Consider the following 15696-nt stretch of genomic DNA (forward strand, 5'->3'; position numbering starts at 1 on the left):
TCCTGTATTATATTCCAGAGCTGCACTCACTATTCTGCTGGTGGGGTCACTGTGTACATACATTACATTACTTATCCTGAGTTACATCCTGTATTATACCCCAGAGCTGCACTCACTATTCTGCTAGTCACACTGGTTGTTAGCTATATAATGCACTTGGTAAATAGTTAACTTTTTTGACAACCAGATGACACACAAGGAGTTAAAGTTCACTATATGAATATAAATAGTCACCGGGGACCGGTGGGAGCGGAAGAAAATATTATTAGACCAAAAATAGGTGGTTTGTGTCGGAAAACCCTATAGATAGTTATGTGCGTACTGTACAGTGTTGTGGGGGTTTTACTTTCAGGTTTACAGTATACAAAAGACTTCTACCACAAAATATATAAGAATAGCTAAAAAGGAGTAATTGGTTCACGTAGGATTGTCAAGACTGGGTCCAATTGCAGCAAACCTTCAGCTGTGACAAGTTATAGGACTGTAGTGATTTAGGAAGTTATGTAGTTTTTTTGTGTTTGATGTGGTGTTGTCTCCAGCTCCCAGCTCCTCCCACTGTGTAGACAATGCATCATCCTTTTTGTCAGTTTTAGAACTGGTGCAGATAGGCTCTGCAGTGTTTTTATCATTATTCATATTTTTTTTACGTTGGAGTGCCCCTTTAAGCTACAACCTAGCGTGGTAAGAAAGGAAGTTGTGTAGTTCTTTTATGTTGAATGTGGTGTTGTCTCCAGCTCCCTGGCTCCTCCCACTTTGTAGACAACACATCATTGATTTTTGTCAGTTTCAGAACTGGTGCAGATAGGCAAGCCATACTATAGGGCTCTACAGTGTTTTTATTATTATTCATATTTGTTACATTGGAGTGCCCCTTTAAGCCACAATCTAGAGTGTTTTTTTTTTTTTTTTCAATCTGATTGACATAATACGGATAATTATTTTTTTCAGGTAGCTGCTGATGAACTGTAAGAAGGAGGAAGCTGCATGTTTCATAGGTTTTTAGAGTCAGAGATATGTTTGGTTCTGGTCCAAGCTAAATAAGGGTGAGGCTGAGACTAAACCCTCCTCCATGATGCGTCCAGGACATGTGATGGGATGGTGGCGGTGGTATGTTTGCTGTGCGTGGGCATCGGCGCCTATCATTATTGTGGTTGTTATTATGGATTTACACACTCTGCCCCTGAATATAGTACTGCTATACACTGTGCCCCCAGAATATAGTACTGCTACACACTGTGACCCCTGAATATAGTACTGCTACACACTGTGCCCCTGAATATAGTACTGCTACACACTGTGCCCCAAGAATATGGTACTGCTACACACTGTGCCCCCAGAATATGGTACTGCTACACACTGTGCCCCCTGAATATAGTACTGCTACACACTGTGCCCCCTGAATATGGTACTGCTACACACTGTGCCCCCTGAGTATGGTACTGCTACACACTGGGCCCCCTGAATATAGTACTGCTACACACTGTGCCCCCTGAATATGGTACTGCTATACACTGTGCCCCCAGAATATAGTACTGCTACACACTGTGCCCCCTGAATATAGTACTGCTACACACTGTGCTCCCTGAATATGGTACTGCTACACACCGTGCCCCCTGAATATGGTACTGCTACACACTGTGCGCCCTGAATATAGTACTGCTACACACTGTGCCCCCTGAATATAGTACTGCTACACACTGTGCCCCCTGAATATAGTACTGCTACACACTGTGCCCCCTGAATATAGTACTGCTACACACTGTGCCCCCTGCATATGGTACTGCTACACACTGTGCCCCCAGAATATAGTACTGCTATACACTGTGCCCCCTGAATATGGTACTGCCACACACTGTGCCCCCTGCATATGGTACTGCTACACACTGTGCCCCCTGAATATGGTACTGCTACACACTGTGCCCCCTGCATATGGTACTGCTACACACTGTGCCCCCTGCATATGGTACTGCTACACACTGTGCCCCCAGAATATAGTACTGCTATACACTGTGCCCCCTGAATATGGTACTGCCACACACCGTGCCCCCTTAATATGGTCCGATTCAGATACCACCGTGAGGGAACATGACAACTACTACTGTTCATATGAGGGGAACACTCCGGTTGGGTGTTGAATTTTGCAGCTCAGTTCCATTAAAGTGAATGGAGGTGAAGTGTAGTACCAAAAACAACCTGAGGACAGGGGTGGCGCTGTTTTTGCAAGAAAGTAGCTGTACATTTCCTAATCCTGGATTTCCCCTATAATCCATGTTGGAGAGTATGTTCCTGAGATGGATGGATCCCTGAGGTGATAGAGATCCGACTGGTCACCATGACAACTAGTCACCAGGGGTGGCGGCAGAGAGCACTAGTGTCTGCGAGGGGTAAAATTATAGTAGTGTACCTTTTAAGATACAGCTTTTATATTAGCAGTAAACCCAGATCAATCGTCTTCTTTGAGTTTTTAATAATTCTCTTCAGCTTTACGTTTTTGGGAAAGGAAGTGACAAGATGGCCGCATTGTCATAGAGGAGAATTTAAAGGGGCTTCCATAAGATTGAAGGTTATAACCTAGGCACAGGTTAGGTGATACGTAGCTGATCACTGGAGGTCTGACCTTGTCCCCTGAGTATATGGAGCTGTATATGACTGACCTCTCTGTGTATTAAGCAGAGCCGAAGCTGCGCTGTATACATAGACCATGACCAATTGGACTAGTCCAGGATCTATAATAAGCTGATGTATAATTCAGGAAGGCGATTTGGAGTTGAGGGGGCCGGACCCTGTGTAAGAGTCCGCAGGAGCCCTCCATTATCTACATACAGTAATATGTTATGGATCCCTCCAGTCTCCTGGGAATAGGGATATACTCATGTCCCCTCTAAGCTCTGTTTCCTGTGTTATATAATGCATGTCTATGCCTGATTACTAATTCATGATGTGGTCGCTATCATCTCATTCATAAAATCTATATACTGGTGTCACCTCTCGCTGTCTGTCATATTAAAAAAAAAAAAATAGCAAAAATTACCAAAAAAAAATGTTTAACATAAAAAACTTGATTTAAACAATTGGTGGTTTTCTGCAGAGACATTCCCTTTAAGGGACGGGAAAAGTATCCTATGAATTTAAAGACCTATGAATTTAAAGGAGAACTCCAGAGAAAGGTTAAAAACCAGGGAGGACAGAGGGTTGTGGGAACATAATAATAAGTATACTTACCCATCCTGGTGCCCCTGCAGCACAGCACCACCGCTCATGGTCACCTATTTTCTCCCACTCCTGTGATGTCATGGGTCCGCTTAGCCAGTCAGTGACTGGTAATTATTGTGTTATCGTGATGAGACAGGAACTGGAAGAAAACAGAGTGTATAGGGTGACAGTGGTGGCGCTGTGCTGCAGGGTACTGAGACAGGTAAGTATAACATCACTATTACGTCCCCACCACCCTCTGCCCTCACTGTTTTTTAACCTTTGCCTGGAGTACGCCTATAAGGGAACACTCCAAGTAAATTGAGACTCTGCTTTATGCCTAATACAGGGCCTTATGCCTAATACTTACCCATCCTGGTGCCGTTGCAGCACAGCACCACCGCTCATGGTAATCTGTTTTCTCCCGGTCTTGTGACTTCATGGGCCCGCTCAGTCAGTCAGTGACTGGAAGTTCCTGTGTTATTGTGATGAGACAGGAACTGGGAGAAAACAAAGTGTAGGGGTGACAGTGGTGGCGCTGTGCTGCAGGGTACTGGGATAGGTAAGTATAACTTCACTATTATGTCCCCACCACCCTCTGCCTTTTCAACCTTTGCCTGGAGTACGCCTATAAGGGAACACTCCAAGTAAACTGAGACTCTGCTTTATGCCTAATACAGGGCCTGAAGTGGTGGAACATGACACCAAAAAGAAATATGGCTGATCCCACCACTGGCTGTGGGTTCAGACGACAGTATAAAGAGTATGGGGCCATGCCATGCTATTCAAGTGTGTGGGGAAGCTGGGATCAAAGGAAAAAAAAAAAAACTAGATCACCTGCCCAATCCCCGGCCACTGCGGCTTTGATAATGCCTGGTCCCCGCTGATCTCCACTCGAAAAATTGGAAGTGCCTACTCAATCAATCCCTTTACAGATTGGTGGCCCACTTGAACCAGTATGCCGAGAGGAGACCAGTAAGTGGAGATCAGCGGAGACCGGGCACCATCAGCTCGGCCTCCTCAGACTCTAGGGCCCGGGTTTGACCTTTTATGTTTCTCGTCTCAGGTTTATAATTAGAAAAGATTTGTGGTTTCTCAAAGACTCGTCGAAAACAACCCCCCGTCCCTGTACCGTAACCATTGTTTTCCCCGGTTTGCTCAGACGTCGGGCTAGACAGGCGGCTTTTTTTTTTTTTTTTTAAGACTCGCAAATAAAAAAAAAACAACAATTTATGTCAATTTAGTAGAAAACAAATGATACAAATGCGAGAGAAGCTTTTCTGGAGAAGGAACAAAAATTTTCCCCGCATGAACATTAGCGCTCGATTACCCGCGATGACTCAGGTTGGGACAGGCTGTCTCTGCTAATTGTACCATGAATGTAGAAGACATAAATAAGAGACATCTGGCTCATAAAAGACGAAGAACGTCTTGGAAAGATTCACGACAAGTCGTTCTCCTACGCCAGGTAGTGACACGTTAGATTTTTTGCCGATTTTGTGGTGGGATCGCCCAACCATCTAGTGCTTGGCTGCTGTCTAGAGATTGTTTACATTTTTGGACATTGTTTACGGTCTTCTCTACATCTCATCCGTTCCTTTTATTGTCTTGTAGGCAACAGCGTTCACTGTCCCCGCATCCTTCCTGTCTGGAAGCCGATCTCCACCAGCACCGACCAGCTTGTAGAGCAGGAGGGAAGCGATAAACACAATGATCATAGCCGGGCTGTAAAAGGTCGGGAGAATCCCCGAACCACTGGGAGAAGTCCAAAGCCAAGAGGTAAGCGGTGATTGCCGTCCTGGTGTTGAGTGTTTAAGTTGTTTGCTTGCCTTACCTTATCTCTTAATGCGTTATTGAGAAGATAGCAATGAAGTGGAGGAGTTACTATAGGCTTTGCAGAGGTAGAATTCCAAAGGAACCCAAAAGCCACAAAGTACTCGGAGGTCCTCTAACACGGTACTTCTCAATTCCAGCCCTCGTGGCCACCAACAGGTCATGTTTTGAGGATTTCCTTAGTATTTCACAGCCCATCTGGTGTTATCTCAGATGTTCTTTGAATGGGATACTCTCAAACATGGTGGTCCATGAGGCGGCTTGAGCCATCGTTGAGCCACTCATTGTTCTGTCGATGACGACGATGATGCTGAAGTTAAGCGCCACGAAAAAGGAGATGTTGGCCTGTTGGGCTAAGAATCGTTCTGTGTAAGAGGGTCCTAAGGCTCAGACCGCTGGGGCCTTCACCATTCCCAGGAGTGGGTTGGTGGCCCCTGTGTCCTCCAAAGAAATTATCCATCTCTATGCTTGCTGTAAAGGTTAGGATGATGGGGCCCTTCGATGGTTCCAACGGTTGGACTCTCAGCTATCCCACCTTACACAGGTCATCAGTAGAAGAGGTGTGGAGAAAATGCTCCTTGAGGGGTTGCGTCAATAGGTAAAGGCCCTTTAGCTTGGGTCCACAGTGGGACTCACTTAGTGACCACCTCACAAGGCTCAATCAATCGTACTGCAGGGCCACACGAATGATCACTTGGCCCTCAGCTTCATCATTCATCATCCTGTCCTTCCAGCAGATTGGGCTGCTTCTTCAATACTTTTACCCTTGCTGCAAAGTCTCAGGTCCCTTGTGGACTGCAGCAGGTTTTCATCCAGTCTCTTTTATAGAAGCACTATTATAGTATAATACCGCCACCACCACCATACTTTATAGTGAAGGTGTTTTTTTTTTCCATAGAACTACCTGGCTGGTTCAGCGTTGGTTTAGGCGTCTCTAGTCTAGATTGTCTAGATTGAGTAGTTATACCTCTGCTTGTCATGTGTACTCTATATACAGTATATACAGCTCTGTCATTCATACCGTGTGACCTTGCGCTGCAGCCTTCTGATGTTTGGCACACAACTTACCACCCATGTGCTCCACCTTAGCTGACTCGGCAGGGTGGAGGAAGGGACAGGTCTGACCTATAAGATGTCATCTGTAGATGGACAGATTGGAATCCCTGAGGAGCCATAGCCACATCCAGCAATACATGTAGACACAGGATGCGCCCCCTGCCCCACCAACGGCAATGTGCGTCTTCAGCTTTGGCTTCCTGGTGTTTGGGTGGGTGGCGGTATACTGTACTTATCTTTATAGGTAGAGGGTAATAATAAAAGTTTAACCATCTAACTGTATTACTGCACAGGCTTTCTGTTGCTGTATGTTTTTTACATTGGTGGTTATAGTCTGGACTCCTAGTTATACATAGTACGGCTGCATTATTAATGTGTACAGTCTGGCAACAGTATTTATGTGTAAGGTATAGGGCCAATAGATATGTGTACTGTATGGCAGCATTATCTATGAGTATTCTATAGTGGCCCTATAGATATTATATTCTCTATAGGGTGGCATTAGATATGGGCACAATATAGCAACGTTATTTTTTGTGCACTGTATTGTTTTATTAGATATGTGTACAGTATGGCAACATTATGTGTGTTATAGGGTGACGTTAGATATGTACACAGTATGGCAACATTATCTATGTGTGATATGGTATTCCTATGATACAGTACACATTCCTATGATATTAGGAATGTGTACTGTATGGCAGCATTATGTATGCTATATGGTGATATTAGGAATGTGTACTGTATGGCAGCATTATGTATGCTATATGGAGACATTAGGAATGTATACTGTATGGTGGCATTACATATGTGTACTGTCTGGCAATGTTCTTCATGTGTACTGTATGTTGGCATTAGTAATATATGTAATATGGCAGTATTATTTATGTGTACTATATGACAGTATTAGTAATGTATACTATATGACATTACGCATTCGTAATGTGAGTAATATTGTAGCATTACTTATGTGTACTGTATGATGGCATTTGTTATGTTTATACTATGGCACCATTATTTATGTGCACTGTATAGTGGCATTAGATACATTATGTACCATATGGCAATGCCATTTATGTGCACTATATGATGGCATTAGTTATGTGTAATATGGCAACGTTATTTATCTATGCTGTATAGAGACTATATATATAAGTTTACAGTATGGCAGTATTATTTATCTCTACTGTATGGTGGTAATAGATATGTTACAGTATAGCAATATATGTACTGTATGAAGGCACTACAATCGATCACTGTATGGCAACATTGTGTGTGTCCTATGGTAGCATTAGGTTTGTGCACATTATGGCAGCATTATTTATGTGTGCTTTATGGTGACATTAGATATGTGCATGTTATGGCAGCGTTATTTATGTGTGCTGTATGATACTATTATATTTATACCATTGCAGCATTATGTACTCTGTATTGTGGCATTAGCCCATATTTGTGTACAGTATGGCAACATTATGTTTGTACACTGTGGTAGCATTAGATATGTGCACAGTATGCCAGCACCGTCTATGTGCACTATATAATGACATTATTTATTAACTCTATAATACTATTCTATATACTATATAGTCTATTAATACGGTCTGAGCTTCCTCTGCATCTACTTATATGTGTATAAACGTATGCAGAGTTTTCTTCTAGTTACAGATCAGTAACCTTTATCTTAACACCTTCTTTACTACGTTCACCAGGCACAAATATTTTTAAATCATTATTCATGCTTGGTCCTGGGCGGGGTGCCATTTCCTCTGACCGCCGTCTGTACAGAGGGCCGCTGCGGCTCGACCTATTTTATTGGCTTGTAAGTTATTCCAGCCTGATGGAGGTGGACGATAAATGTGTCCTCAGGAGCTTATCGAGAGAGGAAACCTGTCCCCAATCACACCGAGACACCGACTGGAGTCTCATCGGGTCGAGCTGAAGATTAGAATGTATGGCCGTCTCCTTGTTATAGATCCATCACCTGCCATTTCTTATCTGTTCTTAGGAAAGTTGGGTTCCTAGTATAAGAGTATAGTATATAGTAGTGATACACTGCCATGCTACTTATTACGGCATTGCTGCTCAGGGTGCTAGAAAAGCTGGGGCACTTGTATTGCGCTATATTTTTACCTCATTGCATTTTTAAATTAAACCTTCTACCGTTTTGTGTTCCTATGGTAACAGACTACAAACAAACCCTGTGCAGTCTGGTCCTTCAGCCATACTCCCAACTCTTTGCTTACTTACCATATGTATATTAGGCAATTGAACAGCGACTAAAGGATATGGGCATTTTAAAGGGCCAACATTTTACCACCCATGTAGTAAACTACATATCATTATGGGGGTTACAGCTCCAGATCCCTGCACCCCCCACCCCCACTAGCTCCCTACATACAGATTTACAAGGCAGAATTAATGTTTAGATTTATCTGTATGCATTGAGCTCCCCCTAGTGGTGGTTGAAGGCAGACAAAATTTTATAGTTAACATTTTTGTTCCCAAAAAACTCCATCGAAAAGGCTAATAATATTATATTTTTTTTCCTATTTCTGACAGTGCCACCAAAGCCTGCAGACTTGCCACCCTCTCCATCACCGTACAAGAACCAATCCCCTAACTGGAGGACCTTTCCTCGGGGCCGTCCCAGGATGGATGAAGGTGGGTTGCCATCGGGGGAGAAGTCGAGCAAGATCTCCGATCTCATCAGCCGGTTTGAAGGCAGCAGGTTAGTATTTTTTTTTGTTATGATAAAAACTGAGCAAAAAGCTGATCTCCTTGTCTTTTTACAATTTAGCGCCTAGTAGCTTTTATAGCCTTAAAGGGATTCTCTTCTTTGGACAGTCCCTACTTGAGATCTTGAGAATAAGAAGATCACAAATTGCCGACTGCCAGGACGACCAGCGATCAGTTGTAACCTGTGGGGAAACCTGGCTATGAGTGCTCCGTTTCCCAACAGCGCCACCACAGGGGAAAGTTAGCATTGCACAGTGTCTATTCAAATGAATAGGATCTTTGTGTAACACAGGACAAGCCAGGTCCTCCAAGCAGAGAGACAGCTGCTCTCTACTCCTGTGAAGATCCTGACCACCAGCTAATAACTCCCCCAATAGGGAATACGTTTTCCTAAACTGGACGACTCCTTTAACACATCAGTTAGCAGATACCAAATATCACTATGACCTAGTTTAACATTTCTATTACAGGTACTATAGTCTGACTTTCCTTAGAATTACTGCACATGTACTGCAAATGTCTAAATTTTATTTAATATTTTTTTAAAAGAAGGTATGACCTGCAATACCCTTTTTTACCACACATTTTCCCATAAACATTAATGCAACAGCGCCACCAGTTATAACAGTTAGTTACGTCCAGATATGTGTCTTTAAACCTGTATAACTCTGGAATTGACCACTACTATACATTTCTAGGCTTCTCTTGTAGATCAGAATGACTACCCCTTTAACATTGTGACGCCACGATAATATTCCGTACAATCTCTTTAACCCTTGCCCTCGTGCTTATGTAACACTCATAATTCAGGGTGATAGGTTACGGTGTCCATTAGCCATTGGCATGATACTCGCTGCACATCCTTGGTCCTTCCTCTCCACATGTGGTGACATCTAGGTGGAGCTGAGGAAGAGCCCGGGCCTTCCTATGTAGCCTTTCCCTTCGGTGGTGTCTTAGCACCTGGACACGGAGCGCTTCCTGTGCAGTAATGCTATTCCTGTGTGTCAGGGCGGGATGAATTATTGTAGAACATGCATGAATATAGGGCTTCGTGCCAAAAGACTTAGCAGGGTTTTTTTTTTTACCGTGCTGTTAGATAACAAAGTCAGTCATTGGCTTTATAGCAGATCTGCTTAAAGCAAGGTGAAAAGCGTTATTAGTATTAAACATGGGCTGTCAGGTAACGCAGTTTATAGCCCTATGTGGTGTCCCACTGCGGGTGTTGCTATCCTTCACACCCCTCGTAAAAGTCTACTTTTTTGTGGTCTTGTCACAGCTATAGTGTTACCAAAGATGACCACTAGATGTCGCTGTATCGTATAACAAAAGTCTAAAGGCTGCACAGCTGAAGTGTCCTAAAGGGTTATTGTTTGTGTAAGTCCCAGATTTCTCCTTTCTTCTCTCCCATTCTCTCTTTTCTATCCTGTTTCTCTATTGCACTCTTTCCACCCAACCACAGCGCACCTTACACACTGGTTAGGAAGTTAGTCCCTTGGGTGAAGGAGGAGTCTTAGCTGAGCTTCGGTGGAGAAAGGACGCAGCTCAGATAGCTCTCCACTGTGGTTCTACCTGGGCCCTTGCCCTCTGCCAGGTTCCCTCTACAAGCGAGTCTTAGTCAGTACCCCGCATGGGTAGGACGCAGAGCTCCAGTACAACCTTCTTTCATAAAGCACCACACAAGCGTGTGTGATGCACTGTTAAGCCGTTCAAGAAAGGACTAGCCAACAGATAACCTCAACCCACGCCGAGGACTAAGAGTAACTACACTGCAGGACAGTATCCATAAGAGAGCCAAAGAGCTAAGAACTCATCCGGGTGGAGCAAAGTTACGTAAAGTCTATGAACTCCATCTCGCAACGCGGGTGTACTTAGGAAATCCTAACCATTCCGCTACAATATCATCCGGGGGCACACCACACTATACTAGCCCTATACATATCCCAGTGTAGCAGACATGCAGCTATAGTGGTTGCAATAGTGACTGGGCCCCTAACCGGAACTAATATTGATACTCCTTTAAAGATTGGGCAGAGTACACCTGAATCGCTTTGCCCGATCATAGAGAAAACTGTGTGTTCTTACATTTATAGCAGAACAGTCCTCTCTACCCCCTCATGTGGCATTCATCTCTATAATCAGTCCACCAAGTATATTGATATTAGCCCCTTCACTTTCCAGTCTGACACAGTGCTCTCTGCTGCCACCTCTGTCCATGTCAGGAACTGTCCAGAGCAGGAGAGCTTTTCTATGGGGATTTGCTGCTTCTTTGGAAAGTTCCTGACAAGGACAGAGGTGGCAGCAGAGAGCACTGTGTCAGACTGGAAAGAATACACCACTTCCTGCAGGACATACAGCAGCTGATAAGTATGGGAAGAGTGGAGATTTTTAAATAGAAGTAAATTACAGATCTATATAACTTTCTGAAACCAGTTGATTTGAAAGAAAAATATTTTTGCCGGAGTACCCTTTTAAATATACAGATTCTCAATGAGGACTGCAACCAGATCTAAACCTTCTAGTCCAGCAATGTCCATCAGGGACAAGGTGCCCTGTATATCTCTACGGGGGATGATATACTAAACTGCATATAATACAACACTTATCCCCCCCGACTTTATAGGAATAGTTGAGCTGTGCCCATGGAACCTTGAAGCAGTTTTCAGTAACCAGTCATTGACACGCATAGTATATTTTTTTGGTAAATTTTAGCATATTTATGGTCTATTTTTGTGTTTCCAGCCCAGCCGAGAACAAGAAAGAAAGTCCAGATCTGAACAATGGTCCCACCCACCCAAGGACTGTCACAAAAGTAGTCCTCCAACCCAGGCCCTTCACCGAGCACCCACTTCTCCATAAACAAAGTGTAAGGGTGGAGGTGACTGAAGAAGAACCAAAACCAAAGCACAACGGCATAGTGGGCCCCGACCCAGAGGAACATATTCACCCCGACACACTACCATCTCCTGGGAATAAGATGGAGACTGAGATCCTCCCCTCTAAACCACAAGTACCTCCAGTGCCAAGTTCTCCTATCCAGGGGCGAAGAGGCCCTCCGCCTCTTCCAAAGTCTCCCAACAGAACACGAAGGCAACCAGATTCACCACCAATGGATACACTAGATTCTTCTCCTGGAATATCAGGACCTTCTACTGAGGAGGCCATGGAGAACCACCTGAATGGAGAAGGTCCTCAAACATCCTGGGACAATCCTTTAGAACCCAATCATAATGGGATTGTCAATGTGGGGTACCAGGAAACGGAACCCCCTAGGAGGCCATCATCTGAGGTGGACGATAGAGAAGGCAGGAACAGTATCAAGTCTACGTCCAGTCAATCTGAAGAAGCTAAGGTAGGTACGATGACCTTGGTATCTGCAGGAGTAGGAGGTCTCAGGGAGATGTAGCAGAGCTGAGATCGTCCTGTATTATAGGATGGTTCATGACTTTATCTCTATGGGAGCAAAGTACTGCTTTTGGCTCTCGTAGTACAAAACTTTGGACCTCCATAATAATTTTGTTATTTTGGGAGAATCCCTTTTAAAGGGGTGCTCCGGCGAAAATATTTTTCTTTTAAATCAACTGGTTTCGAAAAGTTTATATAGATTTGTAATTTACTTCTATTTAAAAAATCTCCAGTTTTCCAGTACTTATCAGCTACTGTATATCCTGCAGGAAGTGGTGTATACTTTCCAGTCTGACACAGCGCTCTCTGCTGCCACCTCTGTCCATGTCATGAACTGTCCAGCGCAGTAGCAAATCACCCATAGAAAACCTGCTCTGGACAGTTCCTGACATGGACTGAGGTGGCAGCAGAGAGCACTGTGTCAGACTGGAATGAAAAGATAATTTTCTGCGGGACTTACAGCAGTACGGGAAGGCTTGAGATTTTTAAATAGGAGTAAATTACACATCTATATAACTTTCTGAAACCAGTTGATTTGAAGGAATCTGATTTTTGTCGGAGTTCCCCTTTAAGCGGTGCTGACGCTGCTGTGTATGTGACCGTCAATGCTCGCTCACTGTTAGTAACTGGTCAGACACTCTATGCCGAAGGCTGTCCAGGCATGATGGAAGTTGTAGTTTTGCAACTTCTGGAGGGTCGAAGGTCCCCCATCCCTGCTCTAGTGTATAGGAGCTATCCAGGCATGATGGAAGTTGTAGTTTTGCAACTTCTGGAGGGTCGAAGGTCCCCCATCCCTGCTCTAGTGTATAGGAGCTGTCCAGGCATGATGGGAGTTGTAGTTTTGCAACTGCTGGAGGGTCGAAGTTTCCCCATCCCTGCTCTATGCAAACAGCACAGCCGTCCACTTAAGTTTCTTGAAAGGTGAAGTCCCCATGAAACTAACTGGGGGATTATATGTCATCCTGAAGCTGCTAAACAGGGATGCAGACCTCCTGCTCAGGGGCCCACCAATGGGTAGGGCCCACCGGGGGATTCCCCTGCTTCCCTGTGGGCCAGTCCCAGCCTGCCTATACATATCCTAGGGTAGCAGTGGTGTAGCTATAAGGGTAGCAGTGGTAGTAACTGTGACTGGGCCCCTAAACCACACTAATACTAATACTCCCTTTAAAGATTGGGCAGAGTACACCTAAATCGCTCTACCCGATCATAGAGAAAACTGTGGAGGAGATTTATCAAACATGGTGTAAAGTGAAACTGGCTCAGTTGCCCCTAGCAACCAATCAGATTCCACCTTTCATTCCTCACAGACTCTTTGGAAAATGAAAGGTGGAATCTGATTGGTTGCTAGGGGCAACTGGGCCAGTTTCACTTTACTCCATGTTTGATAAATCTCCTCCATTGAGTAGTATTAGGCCTGTAGCTATCTTATTGTGGGTGTTTGGTTATTAGCCCTGGCCTAGCAGCGCCCCCTGCAGGTAATGGCGCCTCAATGTGCTATGGGAGGAACGGCTTCTTATTCTCCCTGTAAATGTCATCGGCCGTATCTAGGCCATGCAGAGCCGCTATGTATCGGCCGTGAGCGCTGTGCCGCAGTCGCTCTATAGAGATTCATTATCTCTGTGATCCTTTGTCTCGGCTGTCAAGAACCGTAACACGAGGGAAGAAAAGCAAATCATATCTCGGTATTTTAGGCTGTATGGTGTGATTTTTCTTCTGTTAATGAATGTCTTAGATGAGGTAGACAGGCGCTGCAATGCGGTACACGTATCGGTTAGTGGGATGCAGCGGCGCTGAGTTTGTTATGAAGAAGCGGGCACATTCAGCTCTGCTACATCTGTGCGCCCACCGCCTAAAATCCAGCCATAATGTTAGGGGGGGGAACTTCTAGTATATTGGCGGTAATAAAACGATAGCCATAAAGGATTGGTCAAGGAGTCCTATACAGAATTGCTGGGATAAAGTGGAGGTAAAAGAAATGGCAGATAACAGAGAACAATAGATTATATTCCCATGCAGAATGTAGAGCTTAGAATTAGGGCCCTATTCCACGGATAATCGTTAACGATAAACGATCGCTATTGTGAACGACCTGAAATCGTTCACCCAATTACACGGGACGATGATCATTACTTATGATCGTTCTTCCGGTTCGTCTTGTCGTCGCTATTGCTACTGCGAACGTCCGAACTAGCAACGATAAAAATAGGTCCAGGTCTCATTAAGCGATCCACGATTTCTCGTTCGTTGTTTAATCGTCAACTGCTATTCAGTCGAATGATTAGCTCTTCGTTCCGAACGATTTAACGATTAGCCGAACAATCATAATCATACCCTTAGGGTACTATTACACCAAGCGATATTTTGACGACTAACGATAAACGATCTCAAACCAATCATTCGCCTAATTACGATGATCGTTACTTATGATGGTTCTTGCGTACGTTTTGTCGTCGCCATTGCGTACCTTTCAGCTATGACTTCTTATTACACCAAATGATGTGCGAACAATCAAACGATAATTATAGGTCAAAATTATAGGTCAAAAGGGAGTAAATATTGTCACTACATAATGCCACTATATAGTGCAGTAATAATGCCACCACATAGAGTATACACAATGGTATCATATACAGCATAAATACTACTGCCATATAGTCCCTAGAATATGGTGCCATAATGCGCCTAAATTATGTGCTACACAGTAATGCTGCCATATAGACATTAAATAATGCTGCCATAGAGTGAGGAAGTAATGTGGCAGTATAGAGCCTACATAATACCTCCATATAGTGCCGAAATAATGGTGCCATATACAGCATCAATTATGACACCACACAGAGCAAATATAAGGCTGCATAAATAATAGGGAGCAAACATAATACCACAATATAGAGCAGAAATACTCCTGCCATATACTGCCTACATTATGGTACCATATGATGCCTAAACAAGCTGACAGAGTACCTAAAAAATACTGCCATATAAAGCCTACATAATGCTGCCATATAGTTCTTAAATAATAGCTTATTATAGTGCCACCATATAGTACCTAAATAATAGCTTAATATAGTGTCATCATATAGTTCCTAAATAATAGCTTAATATAGTGCCACCATATAGTACCTAAATAATGCTGCCATATAAAGCCTAAATGGTGCTTAAATAGTGCCGCCATATAGATGTGGTTGTCTTTAGGAGTGAAAAGAAGCCGAGACAAATTAGAATAGATGAATAGAACTTTTAGCAACTTAGCAAGTGCGGATGAGTCAGGGTCCTCCATTACTGGTGGTGGTGGGTGTTGTTGTGGATGGAGACGGCCTTTACGTTTCATGATTCATGGTTGTAGCACCAGACGCTACATCAGTGTAATAATCTCCGCCTGGATAGCAGCACAGTAATAAACAATGCGAATTCCTGCGGTTTGTGGATTATCATTAGACGAGCCAGGGAAATGTCAGCTGACCTCCTGAGTGGGAA

The 15696-nt window shown here is 43.8% G+C and overlaps 1 protein-coding gene across 3 annotated transcripts in view; it reads left to right on the plus strand.

Moving 5' to 3' along the window:
- The window catches only part of FGD4 (FYVE, RhoGEF and PH domain containing 4), an 87373-nt gene that overhangs the window by 54476 nt on the left and 17201 nt on the right, over positions 1 to 15696 (plus strand). For all 3 annotated transcript variants that reach the window (XM_069967773.1, XM_069967781.1, XM_069967788.1), the window contains exons 2-4: positions 4807 to 4971; positions 8641 to 8809; positions 11557 to 12166. In XM_069967773.1, the coding sequence (XP_069823874.1) occupies positions 4807 to 4971; positions 8641 to 8809; positions 11557 to 12166 (944 nt within the window). The remainder of the gene's footprint in view (positions 1 to 4806; positions 4972 to 8640; positions 8810 to 11556; positions 12167 to 15696) is intronic.

This window comes from Dendropsophus ebraccatus, chromosome 1 (genome assembly GCF_027789765.1).
Source record: "Dendropsophus ebraccatus isolate aDenEbr1 chromosome 1, aDenEbr1.pat, whole genome shotgun sequence".
Classification (NCBI taxonomy): Eukaryota; Metazoa; Chordata; class Amphibia; order Anura; family Hylidae; genus Dendropsophus; species Dendropsophus ebraccatus.